The 19,700-nt window shown below is 50.2% G+C and overlaps 1 protein-coding gene across 2 annotated transcripts in view; it reads right to left on the reverse strand.

Annotated features, from left to right (window-relative positions):
* The window catches only part of RAB11FIP4 (RAB11 family interacting protein 4), a 106,798-nt gene that overhangs the window by 62,797 nt on the left and 24,301 nt on the right, over positions 1-19,700 (reverse strand). For both annotated transcript variants that reach the window (XM_074343080.1, XM_074343079.1), the window contains exons 2-3: positions 15,757-15,844; positions 13,219-13,307 (exon numbers count right to left, since the gene is read on the reverse strand). In XM_074343080.1, coding sequence (XP_074199181.1) covers positions 13,219-13,307; positions 15,757-15,844 — 177 coding nt within the window. The remainder of the gene's footprint in view (positions 1-13,218; positions 13,308-15,756; positions 15,845-19,700) is intronic.

A 19,700-nucleotide genomic window follows, 5' to 3' on the forward strand; every position in this document is an offset into this window, starting at 1 on the left:
TTCACAGAGAGTTCCCCTCAAGAATCGGACCTCGTGCTGTGTCATATTATTTTCATTGCCCTGGTCAGGAAACAGAATGTAGCAATGATCAGGATGGGAGCAGCTGTTTATCTCTCTTGTAAAATATTTGAGCATTCTTCCTCAGGCTCAGCAGGTGTGGTTCTCATGCCCTCAGGCCCTCTCTACCCTGGGAAAAGGGTCTAATGTAGGGCTGGCCCAACTCTCGGAGGCTGCCCCAGGGGCTGGATTTCCTAACTGTGCTGTGGGGTTCTGGGATGCAGGTGTTGAGGGCAGCCTGGGACACAGGCATTGCCTGTCAATACCTGGTCAACACACCTGGGGCCAAAGGTTTTCAATCTACGTGATAGGTCTCACAATCTATGCATTGAGTTGAGAGATTCCAGTGTTTTCCAGGCACTGTACTGAGTGCTTTGCAGGCATCCTCATTTCTCAGTTTTACAAGAACCCTGTGCAAAAGACACCAATTACGACTTCCATTTAGCAAGGGAGGAGAGCGAGGCTGAGAGAGGTTAAGTAACTTGCTCAGGGTGGCAGGTGACAAGGTCAGGATCCAAAGCCAGGACTCTCAGTCCCCAAAGCCCATGCTCACCCCAAGTTAAAATTAACCCTTTGCCTCCAGGACTAGTCAGGTCTGCCCATATGTGCCTGAACCAAAGCTTGGGAACCCCTCAGCCTCCAATTCCCAGCTAGGTCAGCTGTCCCGTCCTGCACTGGGGCCTGACTCCCTCCTGCCCCACAAAAGTCAGCTTAACGAAAGGCGCACAAAGAGAAATCAGAGCAGTGACAGAGCAGGTGGCTGGGCACAATTCCTGGGAGAGAATGTCTTGTCTGTCACGGTAGCAGACATGTGGAGACAGAAACCACGTGGGCCTTGCCACATGCGGAGGTGACAGCCACTGCTAGAAACAACACTTGCTGGCAGGAGGTGGGAGGCAATGGGGAGGGGGACCCCCAGACTCTTTCCACATCCTCCCGTAGCACTGATGGGAAGGCAGTGGACCCACAAGTGACCAAAAGCACTACTGGTGTGATCCCCAACCACCCCGGAGCATCACCGCCACATGGGGGCCTGTAGGAGATACACAGTCCGGCAACCCCAGACCCACTGAATCAGAGTCTGTGCTGTGTTAAGCCCCGAGTGATTCACACACATATTAAAGTTTCAGAGCCCAGGTGCAGAGTCGGCAAAGAGTCCCTTCCTTTCAGCTTCTTCCCCTGCCTGCCCCCCTGCACCCCACCACCACTGACTGTGGTTGTACACACAGCCTTTGATGTGAAGGGGATGCCCCTCCACAGCTCCCAGGTGGGATGAAACCTAGCCCATCCCTCCTTGGCAGACTTGACCTTCCACAGCTGAGATTCATCCATCCAGTATGTACTACCAGCTGCTCCGTGCCAGGCCCTGTGCTTGGCATGGAGGGCACAGCAGTGAAACAGGCAGGCAAAGCCCTCCACCCACAGGGCTTACAGTCTAGTGGGGGAGACAGACAAGACACACAGAGAGTTAAGATTATGACAAACGGGGGGAGGGAATAGCTCAGTGGTAGAGCGTGTGCTTAGCATGCACGAGGTCCTGGGTTCAATCCCCAGTACCTCCATTTAAAAAATAATAATTAAAAAATTTTTTTAAGATTATGACAAACAGTGGTGTAGGCTCTAAAGGAAATGAGCGGGGTGTTATGACAGTGATGGGGAAGGGGTGGGGGAGGGGTTCTCTGAGAGGAGTAGGCAGGGAAGGCTTCTCTGAGGAGGTGATGTTTGTGCTGAAACTTGAAGGATGCAAGGGTGGCTGTTCAAAGATTTGAGGCACAAGGGTTCTAGGTAGACAGGACAGCAAGGCAAAGTAAGAAACTAGCTCAAGGGGTCTGAGGAACAGAAAAAAGGCCAGTGAGGATGGTGGGGAAGATTCAGGTCAAAGATTCAGGCCAAAGTGAAATCCGGGAGCTCACAGTGAGAAGTCAGGGTTCAGGATTTTGCCCTAAGATGACAAGTGATTGGATCTTAAGTGAAGGAGTTCTAGGACATAATTGAAGAGTTTAAAAGGCCACTCGGCTGTAATCTGGAGAAAGACAAGAGAGGATGCAGACGACCAGGTGGGGGGAGTGATGCTCTGAGAGGGGTGGAACACGGAGGTGGAGAGAACTGGACACCCCAGGGCATGTCCTGGAGGTAAAACCAACGGGCCTTGTGGATGGGTTGCCTATAAGGAAGGAGAGAAAGAGACCATGGCTCAGTCTTTGGTCTGAGCACCCAGGTGGGTGGCGGGGCCTTTTTGAGGGCTAAGAGGAGGGAGCAGAACCAAAGGGACCTTGTGACACCGCACTAGACGTTAGTGCCCAGGGTGCAGCAGTTCCATACAAGGGTCTGGAGCCAAAGGCAAAATCAGTGGGGAGTCACTGCTGGGGGCCCATAGATGGTGGTGCACAGAGAGCCCTGCCCCCACCCCACAGGCTCCCCCGGCGGGTGAGTGAGTGTGAGGAAGACAGAAGTCTAGGGACCGAGACGTCTGAGAGGCAGGAGGGGCCAACAGAGCTCAGAGAGGGACACATCCTCAGGAGGGAGAGGATGGTTGTGCCAAGGACGGGCTGAGAGTTCCAGTAAAGTGTGAACGGAGAATTGACGCTAGGACTGGGCAAGACGGGGTCCCTGGTGACCACGCAAAGTGCTTCAGCCAGACAGAGGGGCCGAGACATGAGTGGGTGGCGTAGTGGAGAGAAAGGAGGTGAGAAAGTGGGTCAGACAGATTTGGAGGAAACAGAAGCTAAAGAGGGGAGAGAGGGGGATGGGAGGTCAGGGGGCCTCCTACCCCCACCCCATGAGCATTATAGTACATCAGCTGCCGGCCAGTGGAAATGATCCAGGAGGGGGCGCTGCAGGGGAGGGGCTCTATGTGGGGCGCGTCCAGAACCACAAGAGGTGCTGGGATCCAGGGCCTTTGTCAGAGCAGGGTCACCTGGTCCACAAGCCCAGGATGGAAGCTATGGTGAGCGCACCTGGAGGCAAGTCGGTGGCTCTAGGGATGACAAAGGGAGGGTATTCTCCATGTCACCTGTGCACCCAGGATTCCCCTCAAGGATCTGAGTAGTACTGAGAAGACAATAATCCAAACCACCTCTTCCTAGGGGACCCATTTTTCTCAGGACCATTTAGAAATATGGCCCCATTTCATTCTCACCATAACCCTGCAAGTTACGCATCACACATGCAGACATGAAGAAGGCTCAGAGAAGTGAAGCAACTCGCCCAAAGACACACAGTGAAAGTGGTGGAGCAGAGTTTGCCCTCGGCCCCTGGGACTCAAACCTGAGCTCTCTCCAGGGTTCTGAGCAGCCTGGGTGAGGCATAGCAATGCCTGGTGAAGATCTGACTAAAAGGGCTTCTGGCAGGTTCGGAGTAGCCCCCCCCCCCCAACAAAAGGGGCTCAAATCAAGCCTCTCTGAGACTAGCTGTGATAGGAGGTGAAATCATGTTACCCCAAGAGCCTGGATAGGGACCTGCTCCCTGGCCCCGGCCACCCAGGGCCAGATTTCTGTGTGTTTAATTTGGACTTAAACTGCATTACCCCAAAGGGTTAGACAATCAACATGGGCAAATCCAGACTGAGGGATCTTTTCTGTAGCAACCGGTTTGAACGCATCAAAAACGTCCACAAAAATGTCACTAAGGCTGCAAAAACCAAAAGGCTGGTCAACTATTCTAGATGAATGGAGACTAAAGAGACGTGATGGCTAAGTGTAAGGTGTGATCCTGGGTTGGAGCCGAGATCAAAAAGTAAAGTGATAAACATACTGGGAAAGCGTGAATATGGAGTTTCTGTTAGATAATATATTGCATCAGTGTTACACTTCCCACAGGTGATAACGGTATCGTGGTTACACAGGGAGAGATCCTTGCTCTTAGGAAGGGTCAAGCATTTTAAGATGAAGAATCATAATGTCTGCAACTAACTTTCAAGTGGTCCAGCCCCACTCCCAAAAAGTGTGTATACAGAGACACACCCGGATGCAGAGAAAGCAAATTGCCCAGACGTCAACAACCGTGCACTAGGGCACCGGACCTATGGGTATTCATTGTACTGCCCTTACCGCTGTCCTGAAAGGTGGAGGAAAAGTACATTCTCCATTCTCACACCTTCTGCAGGGGCAACCTGAGCTCTCAGAAGTTTGCAAAACTGGGTGGCAGGCGGGGAACTCTCTAATGAGATGCCTGTTTGGGCTTTGACACAGGGAGCGCCCCTGCCCCAGGGTCCCCGTGGGCCCTTGCAGCCTCTGTCTGGGAAGGCTGTCATGGCTCACTGGACTCTAAGAATGCTCCCTGCCCAAGTCTGATCATCCAGGCAGCCGGGTTCTATGGGGGATGGACATCCCGGGCCAGGGCCCTGTTGTCCCAAACCACTCTCCGCAGAGGACACTTCTGGGGCAATATGAAAAGGGCAGCTGACATTTGAACACACACCCTATGCCAGGCATTCGCCATTTTCAAGGTAGAAGACTCTTCCCTCTCTTCCCCCAGCCCCAGCCTCTGCATTCCACCCTCAGGGAAAGAAATATTGATGTGAACTGACCAGAATCCAGGATGCTGTACGGGTCACAGCTTCATGGAATCCCCTGAGGAGCTTTAAAAAGTGCTGATGCTTGGGCCACATCCCACTGAGGTTCTGGGTTCATTGGTCTGAGGGATAGCTGGGCATCCAGAATCTTAAAAGCTCCCTGGGAATTCTAATATGCAGCAAAATCTGAGAATTCCTGGCTTAGATCCTTGGTTTTCAATGTTGGGTGTGCATTAGAATTACTTGGGGAACTTTTAAAAACAGATGAGCAGACCCTTCCTCAGACTAACTGAATTAGAATCTCTGGGAGGAGGGACTGGGGCATCGGTATGTTTTCTAAGCAGCCTGCATGAATCCAGTGTGAAGTCAGGGTTGAGACCCACTGGCTTACATTGCTATTTCTGAGAACTAGCACCTGTCCTGATGTAACTTTATGTGTGAACCATCATCTGTCCTTATGGGATTGTGTATGTTTGTGTTTTCCGACAGTTACCTGTGTCAAAAATTTACTTAACTCATTAGTGAGTCAAGTTGGGATAGTGGCTTCAAAGTAGAATGGGAGAGATCGACGTATGTACAGTCAATGAAAGAAAGGCTGCTGAAAGAAGATGCAAGGGTAGACACAAAATTGGTATCCTACAGGGTAATAAAACCAAAGCTTTCCCCTTCTGCTTGGCTTAAAAAAGACGGGGATGTAAGTGATCACTCTTTCAAGTTTGCTCAAACTCTAACTCAGTGAGTTTAACTTCTAACGACAGGTGTGAACTTGAGCATTTAGGCTGGAGTAGGCAGGAGGTGGAGTATAAGATGGCTCAGGAAGTCCGGGAATGCTCAGCCATGCGTACCTAGGGTAACAACGGTCAGAGACAGGAGGCGGGGGACAGACAGTCCAGGGCAGACCAGGGCCAGGGAACAAACAAAAGGGCCTTCCACGTCTGCTCTGCTTCGGTCCTAGCACTGATGGTTTAATCAGAATTGAGTTACTTCTCAAAGATATGACTCAAGGATCTTTCTATTCTTACAGAGATTCTCAGGCTTGGGATAAGTAAATTATTCTTTCCTCTGGAAGGAAGAAGGTGTTGGAACAGAAAAAAAAATACTGGGGCCTTATATAAGCAGAAAGGATCAAGTTGGGCCCCTCCCTGAGCTAGGAAAAATCCTCCCCCCACCCGGCCTCACCAGTGCAAGCATGGCACCACCGCCCACACCTTCACCAGCACAGCTGAATCAGAGCGCTGTTTGTCAGGAAAAGTATTTTTAGAATTTAAAAGTGCCATTATTGCAAGTGGTTTTAGAAACACTCACTTCAGAATGTATGAAATTAAACAATAATGGACTTGGACCTTCAGGCCCTACCCACCTCCAGGGCCAGTTCTAGAGAGCAGCCCAGGGCAGATTTTTTTTTTTCAGGACAGATTTGAAAAAAAAAAAAAACAAACAAAAACCTGTTCTGGCAAGACTGGGTTTGGCAAAGCTCCTTCTGTGAATGTGAGCAGAAGAGCCAGTCTGGGCTCAGGCTGAGGTCTTGATTCCCTTTGTTTTGCCATCAGGGGACCACTTAAGCCTAACCTTGTAAAGAGCTTCTGGTTCCCGTGAGGCGAGGCGGACAGGAGGGAGGGGAAGAGGGGCTGAGGAGAAACAAAGGAAAACTGGACCCCTACCTCACTGCAGACATCAACATTCATTCTGTGGATCAAAGCTTTAACCGTAACAACTGAACGTAAAAAAGAAAACGAAAAACAGAAGCATTTCACAGTCTTGGGTTGGAAAGTTTTCTAAGCTTTACACCGAAGGCGGAAGCCACAACGGAAGACATGAATGAGTTGGCTTAAATTTTTTTTTAATTTGCTGTGGTAAACAAAGTCAAAAATAAATGAAAAATTGGGAGTTTGGGATTTGCAGATACTAACTACTATATGTAAAATAGATAAGACAACAAGGAACTATATTTAAAACCATTTAACAGCTTATAATGAAAAAGAATATGAAAAGGAATATATATATATACATATACATATAATTGAACCATTATGCTGTACACCAGAAACTGAAAAGGAATATATATGTATATACGTATAACTGAACCATTATGCTGTGCACCGGAAACTAACACAACATTGTAAACTGTCTATACTTCAAGTTTTTTTAATGGCAAGCTGAAAAAAACACTTGTATGTATGGTCGAAAGTTAAGATTTCTAGTTCTTTTAAGTCAATGGAAATGAATACAACCACAGAAACTAGGGTGAAGAATGTGGGTGGGCAAAGAATGAAGAAGGAACTCCTAGTGACCAATACGCGCAATGTCAGAAGTTCAACCATAATTTAATTCCAAAGAGCAACTAACTTTTGCCTCTCACATGAGAAAGATTTGAGAAAGCAGAACTTCCAGGACCCAAAGGGTAGGAGGAATATACCACAATCCTGATGAGAGAGTAAGTGAGATAACTTTTCCGGAAAGCAATTTGACAGATGTATTAGAAATGTTAAGATTTGCATCCTTTTGATAAAACAGTTTCCACCAATCAGAATTTATCTTAAAGGTTGGCAAACCTTTCGCGTAAAGGGCAGGTAGTAAATATGTTAGGCTCTGTGGGCCACACAGCTCTGTGGCAGCCACTCAACTGCACCATTGTGGTGGGCAAACAGCCATCTAAGCATGAGCAGATGGGCATGGCTGTGTTCCAATAAAACTTTATTTACAAAAACAGGCTGCTAGATTTGGCTCATGAGAACTGGCATTTGCCAACCTCTGGCTTACTCTAAGACAACTGCGGCTGTGGGGAATGATTTAGCTACAAGAATAACACTGCTTTTGTGAATTCCCCAAATTAGTTTAAAATATACATATATGTGCCCAACAATAAGAAACTATATACATTTGGGTTTTATGTAGTAAATAATTATATATTTATATAGTAAATATATTTAGTTGTCTTCTTGAAATGAAATATTATGTAGCCACTTAAATTTATGCAGAAAAAAATAACATGGCTGCCTTGTTATACAGATTAAGCAGGTTGGAGAAGAGTTTGTAAATGAACTATCAGAACTAATAAAGGAGTTCAGTAAGGCTGTTATGACAAGATCAACAACAAAAATCAAATGGTCTCCTAAACACTAGCCATAACCGATTAGAAAAATTATGGCAAAAAGATCCTACACAAAGCAGCAACAGAAACTCTAAATAGAGTCACCCAATGAAGACATGTGCAAAACCTATTTGAGGAAATCATAAAACTTTCCTGAAGGGCATAAAAGAAGTCCAGAATAAACGAAGAGATATACTATGTTCATGGATGAGAGAATTCAATATGGTAAAAACAAACACCCCCTCCAAACCGAGTTCCCTTCAATTAATTTACAAATTTCAACCAAAATGTCTAGTAGGCTTTTAAATAGATTTTGACCAAAAAAAAAAAAAAGTAATCTGGAAGAGAAAATAAGTAAGAATAACATGAAGAAATTATTTAAATAAAGAATGATGGGGGAGGCTTTATCAGATATTACACTATAAAGCAGTAGTTTTATAGTAAAACTGTAGTTTTGGCTCAGAAGTAGGTAGACAAATAGATCAATACAATAGACCAGAGTCCAGAAAGAGACCCATGTTATAAGGAAACTTAGCTTACAATAAAGGGGTGTAACTTCCAACTAACTGTGGAAAGAGGGACTATTCCATAGTAATTATGTGAACAGCTGGCAGCATTTGGAAAATAAAAATATTACCCTCACCAAAATGAAAAATAAGCTCCAGGTGAATCAAAGAGCTAAGCATAAACACTTTTTGTCTAAAAAGTATTTGAAAAAAAATTAGGAGAATAATATGTTTATAGCCTTGAGGTAAAGAAGGCACAAAAATCATACACAAACATAAATGGCATAAAAGGTTGGATAATGATTACATCCACACTTGAAAATTCTATACACTAAAAGACACCAAAAACAAAATTAAAATACAAGCAAAATGCATACAGGCTGACAGAATATAAATAGATTTTGCATATATCGATAAGGAAAAGAGAAACAGCCCAACAGAAAATGGGCAAAGACTGTGAATAGGCAATTCACAAAAGAAGAAACCCAAAGGGCCAGTGAACATAAGGAAAGCTGGTCTCCTTCACCCCAAATGGCAACACAAATGAAAGTGAGAGTGAGTTTCCTCCAAGCAGGAGAAGGGAAGGGGAAAGAGTGGTGGTGGGGCGGGGGGCCTGCCAGCAGATGGAGAACTTCCAGGACTGGCAAAGGGGTAAGGAATTGGGCACTCCCAGCTACTGTTGGATGATACAATTGGTACTGTCTTTTTGGAAGAAAATTTTGGCCCCATAGATTAGAAAATAAAATCTGCATACCCTTTGATACTGCAATTCCATTTCTAGATTTTGAATCCTAGAAATACTTAGAGAAACCCTCTGTGGAGTGTGGATGAGGATGTTCGCTGTGGACCCCGTGCTGGGTGTGAAGGAGATGCGCTCAGCTCAAGCTCTGGTACCACCAGGCCAAAATGGTGTCACTGTGTGGGGAACACGGAGCTGTCCTGGAGGGTGAGGTTAAGGTAGTGATGATGGAGGGCACAGGGCCCCAGGGAAGCTCAGTGCAGGTCCTAGTGCAGGCTGGGGGCAGAGGGAACCAGGGGAGGCTTCCTGGAGGAGGGGGCACCTACATACATCTTAAATGATGAGCAGAAGTTAGCCCAGGGACAGTGAGTGGGACGACATCCCAGGAGAAAGACAAACGTTGTGCAAAGTCTGGGAGGCAAGAGAGAACAGGGCCTTTTCAGTAATCAAGGTGCAGTTGGGTGTCACCAGTTTCAGGGTGTGAGAGGTGAGGTGGTGAGAGACGAGGCTGGAGAAGTGGGTAGGAGCTGATTTCATCCCACTGGTGATGAGGGGCCACAGAGGAAGGTGACACAATCCCAGCAGCTCCTTAGGAAGATCCTGAGGCAACTGTGGGATGTGGGTCTGGAGAGAGAAAGGCTGGGGATGACAAGGAGCCGGGAGGCACCGTGGGAGAGGGACAGGGGTGAGTGGGGCCTGGGGGACTCAGGCTGGCTGGATGCAGGGTGTCAAGGATGACTTTCTGGCTTGGAGGCTGGGTGGATGGTGACACTGTTCACTGAGATGTAAGTTACACAGGAGGAGAAGGTGGCCTGACACCCTATTTATTTTATGGGGTTCCCTCTTAACCAGCCCATGTCAGAGAACAACCAAGGGACCGGGATCCCAGAGGGCTGTGGGGCCTGAGGGTGGGGCCCTAATGCACCTGCCCATGCCCCCACCCCGCAGAGACCATCTGGATTGGGGGCTGCAAAAAGGGAGAACAGTGGGCAGCCCACCAAGCAGGCCAACCTCCAGAGGGACTCCCAGGACATTTCCTGAGACCTCAGCCTTGGGATGCCGATCCATGGACACCAGGGACACCCAGCATCCCCTGTGACCGAACTCAAATCTCCTGCATTGGGAAACTCGCCAACAGCTGGGTTTACCAAGCCATTAAAGGAGGCTTTTTGTACTGGGGCATAGGCTCTAAGGACACAGGCAGGGTGATAGCCAGTGACTTCAAGAGCTGGGTGGGGTGCAGGCAGCACCTACCCAGACGGACTTGCACAGGCCAGCAAGTCTGGACAGCAGGCCCAGAGCCCCTGCAGTGGCAGCTCCCAGCAGGGGTTCAAGGGGCCTGGGAGAGGAGGAGTGGGACGGGCTCCGCAGGATGCCGAGTTTGCAGCCATTCACCAACCAGCAACACAAAGCGTTTCACTACTTTAACCAAGACACTTGTCACGTGCTCATGTCAAAGGTTCCCCCTCACCCTGAGGGCATCTGTCATCCCTGCGTGGTCCTAAACCACTCCTCAGATTTCCCTCCCTGAGAGCGGTACCTGGGAGACCCAAGTGACAAGCCAGGGTCCCTTTGGCTTGGCTGGTCTCAAGCTGACCCCTAGGGGACAGCTGGGACACAGCAGGGCACTGAGGGCCGAGCCTACAGGATTAGGACCTGCCCCAGGTCGGTCCCCTCAGCTCCCCCTACAGGATTCATTCACATCACAGGATCTGGGGCCTCCAGGCCTTCACAGCCCCTCACCATAGGAGTCCCCTGGCCTAGCAGGCTGGCCTTTGAACTGTCCCCCTCCCAGCACTCAGGAGCCCATGGCAAGGAACAGAGCCCCGGTTACCCACACTGCCCACCTGTCTAGTGGGCTCACAACCAAGGCTGCGCAGTGTGTCCAGTGATCGTCAGCCACCTTGCTGGGCTCTGGCCACCTGAGCCACCTGTAAGGACCAGACCTACATGGAGGGCAGAAAAGACTTCACCGGGAGGGGCTCACACCAAAAGTCCCGAGAGAGGAGAGGAGAGGGGCGACAAGGTTGCTGAGATTAGACTGACCTGATCTTTCTGCTTTTCTGTAATCTCTAGATTTCGTATTCTGGAAAAAATCATCTTGCTTTAAAAAGAAGAGTGCTCTCTTGGAGGCTGACTCCTCCAGGAGTATTTCTCTCCTTTTCTCCACCTGCCAGTGTGGACGGCCTACTGTGGAGGCCATGAAAGCAGCCCATGGCTGCAGGAACCGGACCCAGCCCTGGTGCTGCTGGCTAGTGGGGAAGCCCGGCCAGGGCTCCACCCTGACCTTCAGCCCCTCACGAGTCGGCTTTTAGTTTGATGTAATTTTGAAACACCGGTATCCAAAGGTAAAAGAAAGATGCAGACTGCAACTTCAGTACCGTTTCTCCTACTCATCTCCCAGACACCACACGTGGAGGAAGGCAATTCTCACGTATCAGCAGTCTGTTTTCTCATTGAATTTTCACAGGACTGGTAGGCAAGCCCCCTTTGACAGCTGAGGAAACTGAGGCTCAAAAGAGTGGAGAGTGACTTGCCTGGGTTTGCAGGGCTAGTCAGTGGCTGAAGTGGGGTGTAGACCCTGTTCTGAAGGGCCCCACCGCCCACCTCCTTACCCTGCTTCCTGTTCAATACACGAAGGGTCCACTCCCAAAACCTCATGGGACACTCAGTGTTTGTCTTGTACCCAGGGTCCTCTGCTCTGGTCCTGGTCCCATGAGTTAGGCCCAAATGCATCTTCACCCTATATCCTCAAGGCAGGCCAGAGCCCTCACTGCTGGCCTCTGTGCCTGCCTGGAGCCCAGCTCTCTTCACTCATCCCAGGGCACAGCACCCTGGGGTCCAACAACCTGACCCCTACCTTGGAGGCTCTGGCCTATACCTGGTCTCTGCCTGGCTTTGGTCTCTGCCACCTTGAGCCTTGGCCTTCTCTGACACCATTTTGCTGGGCAGCCCTGGGCATTATGACCCTCTGTAGGGACCCCCTCACCCAGTCCCAGCCCTGACCCCACCACCCAGCTGGACTCCAATAGGTAGGTGTTCCACTGGCCAAAGTAACCTCTGGGGTCCTGGCCCCTTTCAGCTATAGAAAATAGTCATTTTGGGGTCCAGATGAGGCACCAACCAGAGTTGAGGAAGAGGTTTCGGAGCTGGCCTGGATAAGAAACCAAGATAATTCTCTTCCAGCTCTGGGGTGTCTCAGCTGGAAAGGCCCTCAGACTGTCAACCCAGGCATCTTAACCTATTTGTCTGTAGGACGCAGCTGCAAGGGTTTGGAAAAATGGTCCAAGTTTTCTAATAAACAAACCATTAGGTGATGATGACAGTAAAACAGTAAAACTGTGGCCTTTGTCCCACTTCCAGGAGCAGAGCTTTTAAAACCTTGAGAACTTCCTGAGTGATAGGAGTGATTGTGATTATTCGTAAGGAGCCCCTTTCAAACACACCTGAGTCCATGCTAATGCGGTAACTCAGGTGGGGCCCCCAGGGGGGCCTCAGGAGGGGGCTGGTCATCAGAAGGACCAAACCAGTGATTCCACATTGGGCACTTTCAGGCCCGCCCACCCCCACCTCCAGGAGGCGAGAGGGCTGGAGATGGTCCTAGAAACTCTAGAACAATGAGCTCCAGTGTTTCTGGGTTGGTGAGCACACTGCTTGCTGGGAAGTGGTGGCCCTGGAGAGGCCCCTCCCTCATACCTGGCCCTGGGCATCTTTCCTGAATTGTGTCCCTTATAATAAGCAATAATTGTAAATCTAGTGTTTTCCTGAGCTCTGTGAGTTTTTCTAGTGAACTACTGAACCTGAGGGGGGTCGTGGGAACCCTCGCATTTGTAGTTGGCCTGACAGAAGTGCAGAGCCCTTCTGGGCACCCCCTTTGTGGCTGTCCCCAATGTCTTGTGGGACTGAGTCTCTGACCCTGGGGTCTGCACTAACTCTGGGCAGTAGCATCAGAAGTGAATTGAATTCCCAGACACCCAGTTGGTGTCGAAGAAAAGAGAATTGTTACCCTGCTTGCTATTGACCTCAAGTCTACCACTTTCCTTCTGGGACTCAGTTTCCCCTTGGGATCACAGGGCAGAGTAAAGGTGCTCTGTGAGGACCCCCAGCCCCCACACCCTCTGCTGTGGCTTCCTAAGGGGCCGCAGTGCACTGGTTCCAAAATCTATTCCTTGACTTCAAAGCCAAAGGACACTCAGAGAGGGCTCTGGGGCCTCCCTGACACCAGAAAGGTGAAGCAAAGGCAAGAAGACCAAGAAGGGCAAGATAGGCGGCGGGAGGCTCCCACCCCTGCCCAGGAGGCCGCCCTGCTCACCTGCTCCACGCAGTCTGGGATCTCGGGCGCGCAGGGCAGCGTCCCGGCGCTCTCCATGGACAGCACGTCCTTAAGCAGCTCCTCGCACCCTGCGGAAGGACGACAGGCAGACCGTGAGGGGCAGAGCTTCAGCCCGGCCTGGTAGCTCTGCCTCTGATGAACCAGCCTTGGGAGGGTAGGTCTGCGGGAAGGCAGATGCCCCACATCACCAAGACACCAGCTGCTCATTCTAGGCAAAGATGGGGCACCCAGTCTATGGAGAAGCCAGTCCAGGGATCGGTAGAGGGAGCTGATTCAAGCCCTTGTCCTCCAGACGTTCTGCCACTGGGACTAACCCCAACAGGGAACACACAGATGAGTGACTCCCAAATGCAGAGGGAAGACAAAGATAATCAAGGAGGCCTTCCTGGAGGAAGGGACATAAGACCATACTCCCTGCCTGGATCACAGGGACTCCTAACACATGCACTCTGAGGCTGTGAGGCTGAGGCTCTCTGCAGCCCTGCAAACTCCACAACACCTAGCCACGCTCAGGAAGGATCCACCTCTTGCTGACTCATTACACAGGTGGCCCCCCTCCCCTGAGCAAATGCCTCCAAATCATATTGGACAAAGGAGGTGTAATATTGTGATTTATAAGAAATACATATTTGGCCTTCATCCACAGTTCCTGACTCACAGCTCCAAAAATCCCTGGAATTTCCTAAGGGTTGAGCGTGACAAAAGGTGGTTTTTTTATGTTACAGAAGTGACTTTTGGACCCACCTAAGGATGGAGGCTGGTTGTCAGGATAACCAACCAGGTGATTAGAGGGCTGGAACTTTCAGTCCCACCTCCTGACCTCCGACCTCCAAGGAGGGCCTGGAGGTAGAATCAATGGCCAATGTGCAGTGATTTGATTGATCGTGACTAGAATGCAGTCTCCACAAAACCCCAGAAGGACTGGGTTTGGAGAGCTTCTGGGTTGGTGAACACGTGGAGATCTGGGAAGAGTGGTGCCCTCGGAGAGGGCATGGGAGCTCTGCACCCAGACCCTGCCCTGTGTACCTCTTCCATCTGGCGTCCCCGAGTTACATCCTTTTACAGTAAACCAGAAATCTAGTAAGTAAAATGTTTCTCTGAGTTCTGCCAGCTGCTCTAGCAAATCAATCCAATCCAAAGAGGGGGTCACGGGAACCTCTGATTTATAGCCAGCTGGTCAGAAGCGCAGGTGACCTGGGCTTGTAACTGGCGTCTGAAGTGGCGGTGAGGGAGTAGTCCTGTAGGACTGAACCCTTAACTAGTGGGACCTGACGCTGTCTCTGGGTAGATGGTGTCAGAATCGAGCTGAATTCTCCTCGGACACCCTGTGGGTTTGATTTGTTGGTTGCTGTCGGGGGAACCCTCCACACATAGGAATTGGTCTCAGAACAGCAAAGAGGAGATCAAACCTGCAGAGTGCCAGCACGGGCACGTGACAGGCACGGTTAGCAGCGGCCCTGCTGAGTCTGACGACTCCATTCAGAAACCTTTACTGGGGCTGCGGTGAGCAGGCCCCCCAACTTCTCAGCTCACTTCTCTCTGCCCCTCATGTCAATGGAAGTAATTGTGCTCCCTTCCCACCCTCCCAGACTCTGAGGGACCCCCCCCCCAACCCCCGGCCACCCAGGAAAGGCTTCGTCCTGCTCTGACCCACTCAGACATGGAAACACGGCATCCATCAAAGTAACTGAGGGCCTCTGGGTGCCCAGACGTCAACTGTGTTCTCCCCACAGGCTCGTGACAGGAACCACTTTCTCCAGAAAGAGTACAGTACTGAGAGTGGCATGCGGGGCCACTCGATTCCTGTGGGTCTCTCACAACTGCCTTTGAATTGGGGGAACAGGGGGGGATTTTATGTTGCTTATTTATTTATTTAATGGAGCTACTGGGCATTGAACCCGGGCCCCGTGCACGCTAAGCACACGTTCTATCCACCCACCCCCTCTACAATATTGCCCTCTTTAAAGGGAAGAAAGGGAGGAAGCAGGAGGAGTTAGAGAGAGGGGTAAGAAACAAAGGAAGGAAACTTGGAAGGGAGGCAGGGAGGGAGGTGAGGAGACCAGCTCGGTCCAGGTTTGCCCAGAACCATCCTGGTTTTAAAACGGGAAGTCCCATGTCCTGGGAAACCTCTCAGGAGCCTGACTGTCCTTGAGGGAGATGGAGGCCGAGAGAGGAAAGGAAAGCAAAGAGGGAGCCTTTCTCAGGACGGGGACAGACAACAGAAGGGCAGAAATGATGTCCGGCCAGTCCAGCCAAGCCTGGCTCTGGACATGGGACCCCAAGGCAGAGGTTCAGAGACACCCACAGGCCCTCCATGGTGGGGGCAGCTGTGAGAGCCTCAGACCTGTCCCCTCGGCCCCCCTGGGGAGTCGGGGGCAGAACCCACTTCTGGAACTCATCCTGGGCTCCTGGGAACCCCGTAGAAAGGAATGGGAGATGCAATCCAAGCCATGTCAGCCTCCCCAGCTGGACAGGATCTGGGGAGCCCCTGGGACCCCCTCCCCCAGAAGACCTCACCTTTCATGGCGAAAACGCCTCTGCAAAAGTCCTTAAAGTTGATTCTCCCCAGGTCGTTGGGATCCAAATACTTCACGAGTTTTTCTACCTGTGGGAAGGAAGGAGGGACAAGTGTGAGGCCCCCAGAGACACCTCAGCAGGCTCCCGGAGCTGGGGTGAGGTTGGCCAGGGAGGCCAGGATGGAGGGAGGGCTTGTCAACTGAGCCAAGGGGATGCCAGCGGTCCCCTTCTAGCCCTCTGCCCCTCAGCCTGCGTCAGCATCAGCCCCAGACAGAGGTGGCACCACTTTGTTCTGAGGTCAACAGACAGCACAAGAGAGGAAAAGCAAATCTGTCACCGCGGTGCTCAGAACATGGGTTTGTTTGGGCTGAGCTTCTGAATCCAAGTCACTCCTGCAAAGACCGGCACATAGAAAACAAACACTCAATTTTCACTTAGTGGTTTCTTTCATACAAAATACAAACTCATCACCGAAACTCTAGAAAAGAGAATGGCTCAAAACCCCATCTCTTCCCACTCTTCTTTAAAACACATCATTTTAACTCCCTCCCTTCTTTTTTTTTTTTTTTTTTTGGCATTTTATAGTTTTGAGACACCCTTGATCAAGTTCCCCTTTGTCTACAGGGAGGAAATAAGTTTGTCACATTTGTGTCCATTATTTTAAAATTACTCATTACAAATTAAAGTTTAAGGCAAAACCAAGTATGGTCAAAATCGGCAGCTCCATCTGCAGGGCTGTGCAGGCGGACACCAGGGGCATTTCCAGGTCTCGATCTAGGTGCCAGCTACACAGTGAAGACTCACTGAGCTGTCCACTTGTGGCCAGTGCACTTTTCTGTCCTATCTGTACCTTATACTTCAATAAAAAGTGTCAAAAAAAAAAACTCGTAAATAAGGTTTAGCCCAAAGGAATCAGTCATTCCTGATGCTGGAAAGGTTCTCCCCTGCTCAACAGTACATCAGAAGTACCTTCCCACCCTGCCTGGTGGGTACCACCTTCATTTTTAGTGGTTATAAAATATTCTGCCCCTTGGATATACCATCATTTACTTAACCACCCCAACAGTTGGGCATTTTGGTTATTTCCAACTTTTTGCTATTACAATTCATCTTTGGGGGGTTCTACAGCTGTGTGGATGACCCACGGATTCCCGGCCTTTCAGATCCTTGACTTCCTGCTGCCAGTAACTTTCCTTCCACATCCCACCTCAGCCACCAAGTCCCCTGGCCACGGTGAGGACCCAGTCATCACTGTTGCTTGTCTCTCCAACATCACTCACTCAATCATCCTACTCCATGAATGCATCCTTCCTCCCTTCCCACCAAATTCCCTAACATGGCCTATGACATCCTATGTTCTCTGGCCCCTCTAGCCAAACCTCCTGTCACTTTTTTTTTCTTAAATGGAGGTACTGGGGTTTGAACCACTGAGTTATACCCTCCCCTCTCCTCCCTCTGTTTCTATCACTCACTGCATTCTAGTTACACCGGCCATCAGTCAGTTCTTCAAGCAAGCCAACGTATTTTCCTGCCTCAGGGCCTTTGCACATGCTGTTTTCAGTATCTCAAATGCTCATCTGCTCCATCCATCATCTGGCAATGTCTGTTCATCCTTCAGGTTTCCATTTGTACCTCTATGAACTGTTTCTCCCCCAGACAAGCCTGTCCTGACCACTCCTATCAAATTAGGGCTTACCCTGCTGCTATTCTGTCTTGTAGCACTTTATACTTTTCCTTCAAACCGTTTGTTGTAATACATAATTATGCATTTATGATAATTTTATTAATTTGTATCTTCCCCTCTAGAAAGTAAGCTCCCTGAGGTCAAGGATCATGTCTGTTTTAATCACCACTGTATACCTTGTAGCTCCCACCATTACTAGCATATAATAGAAGCTTCATAAATTTGTTGAATAAATGAAAATAAATGGTTCTACAAGACATCTAAGTTTTTAAGACATTTGATAACAGTTGCCATACTGTTCTCTGTAAAGATGTCTCAATTTAGTCTTTGATCAGAGCAAACTGACTTCAAACTTGTGAGCTCTGGGTATTTTTTTCCTGATTTTGGTCAACGGCCAATTTTGTTAGAACTATCTTTTCTAATTAATTGGAGCCCATTCCCCCACCAACCCTGAAATTTCCAATACCTGAAATTCAGCTTCTTGATTTTTTTTTCAGAAGCCTGCTTCTAAATCAACCTGTCACTAAGTGGCAGCCCCTCCACGGCACACATGCAAACATTCATTCAACAGGTAACAACTGGGCACCCCCTCTATGCCGGGCTCTCTGCTGGGGGCTGATGGCGGTAGTTACTGGCCCCTCTGGCTAACCACACACACAGCCACATGGACACACACGTGCACACTCTCTCATATGCTCTCACACGCTGGTGGCCAGGCACCACCCACTCCCCTCCCCACACCTGCCATAATCACCATCAGTATCCCAAGCACAGGTGGGCAAAGATGAGCCCTTTCCCAGATTCCTCTGGGGCTGGGTTACAGGTGGTGGGTGTGAAAGCTCTTGGGAAACTAGAGCACAGCACGCAGAGAACAGATTACTGCCACTGTTGTCCTGTTAATACTGTCACTGCAGACACCCTCCAGCCCACATCGCCCACCACGTGCTCTGAAGTCCAAGCCATATTAGGGGGTTCATCCATCTGCAAGGATCATGCTTCCTGCATGCCCACAGGACACTTTTCTAGCAAGGCAGTTGCAGCAGGGGTCTGAAGCCCCCTCCAATTATAGGGACACGCCCAGTGGTCTTTGAAGGATGAGCAGTGAGCAAGGGAAGACCATACGTGAGCATTCCTCCTCCCTTCCTGAGTGTGTACCTCTGACACTGCTGACACTGCTTTTCCACTCGGGTGTGAGTCTGGGGGTGAGGCGTGGACAGAGGCTGTGCCTCATGCCTCTGGGACCCCCCTGAACTTTGCACTTAGCAAGCCCTAGGGAAAGGCTGGAGGAATTCCAGGGAAGGAGGAAGGGGCTGTCTGCCAACTCCTGCCCTGGCCGGCGCCTCCTCAGCACTGCAGCTGTTCCCACCCCCCCACCCCTCCAGCCACGCAGCCTCTGACACTGCCAGGCAATGATGTGGCTTCTGAGAATAGCAATGCCCAGGTGCCACCTGCAGGGCCAAGGGGAGCCCACCTGCCCTCCCAGCTGATGTCCCGGCTCCTCTCCTCCTGCCTCCCCATCACTGGCATTGCAGGGAGTCTATGAAGGCAGGGATGGGCTGGGGCTCCTGGTGTTCACCCCCACAGTCCTCTCCAAGGTTAGGGGCTGTGCATTAATTATCTCTGATGCGAGTCAAGGGCAGAGTCGCCACCGAGTGTTGAATGGCTGATGTGGAGACCCAACCTCAAATCCACATAAGGGGCAGCAGGCTGTGGATTCAGATTCCATGATCCATGGAGTCTGTAACTTCCCGGGGCTGGGAGACACTGGTGGGCCAGGCTGTCTATCCCCTGCCTCCATGGAAAGCCAACCTGGAGCAGAGGTGCCAGGGTGCTTGATGACAGGCAGATAGATGGGATCTCAGGGCTACTGCGAAGTCCCCGGAACACCCCTGCGCTGTGAGTCCGGGATTCGCACTGGGCACTTCAAAGAGCAGAGGTTCCAGAAAGCAGTGGGTGTGAACGTGCCGTGTCAACCGCTGTGCAGCCCTTTAGAAGACGGGCAGTGTTCACCAAGGTCTTGCTGTGAACTCTGGTCAGACTAGTCTCACCTGACCCCCAGAACAATCTTAACAGTAGCTACTATCATAGTCCCCCATGTTACAGCTGAGGAAACTGAGGCTCAGACACTGAGAGGCTAAGACATTGAGACAGTCCCTGCAGTGGTAATTCTTCCTGACCCAGGTCCCGCTGACCCGAGTATCGGCCTCTGAACCCTACTGCCTTCCGCAGAGGCAGGCTCTTGCCAGGCTGTCTGCACCAA

This window comes from Camelus bactrianus, chromosome 16, assembly GCF_048773025.1.
Source record: "Camelus bactrianus isolate YW-2024 breed Bactrian camel chromosome 16, ASM4877302v1, whole genome shotgun sequence".
NCBI classification, from domain to species: Eukaryota; Metazoa; Chordata; class Mammalia; order Artiodactyla; family Camelidae; genus Camelus; species Camelus bactrianus.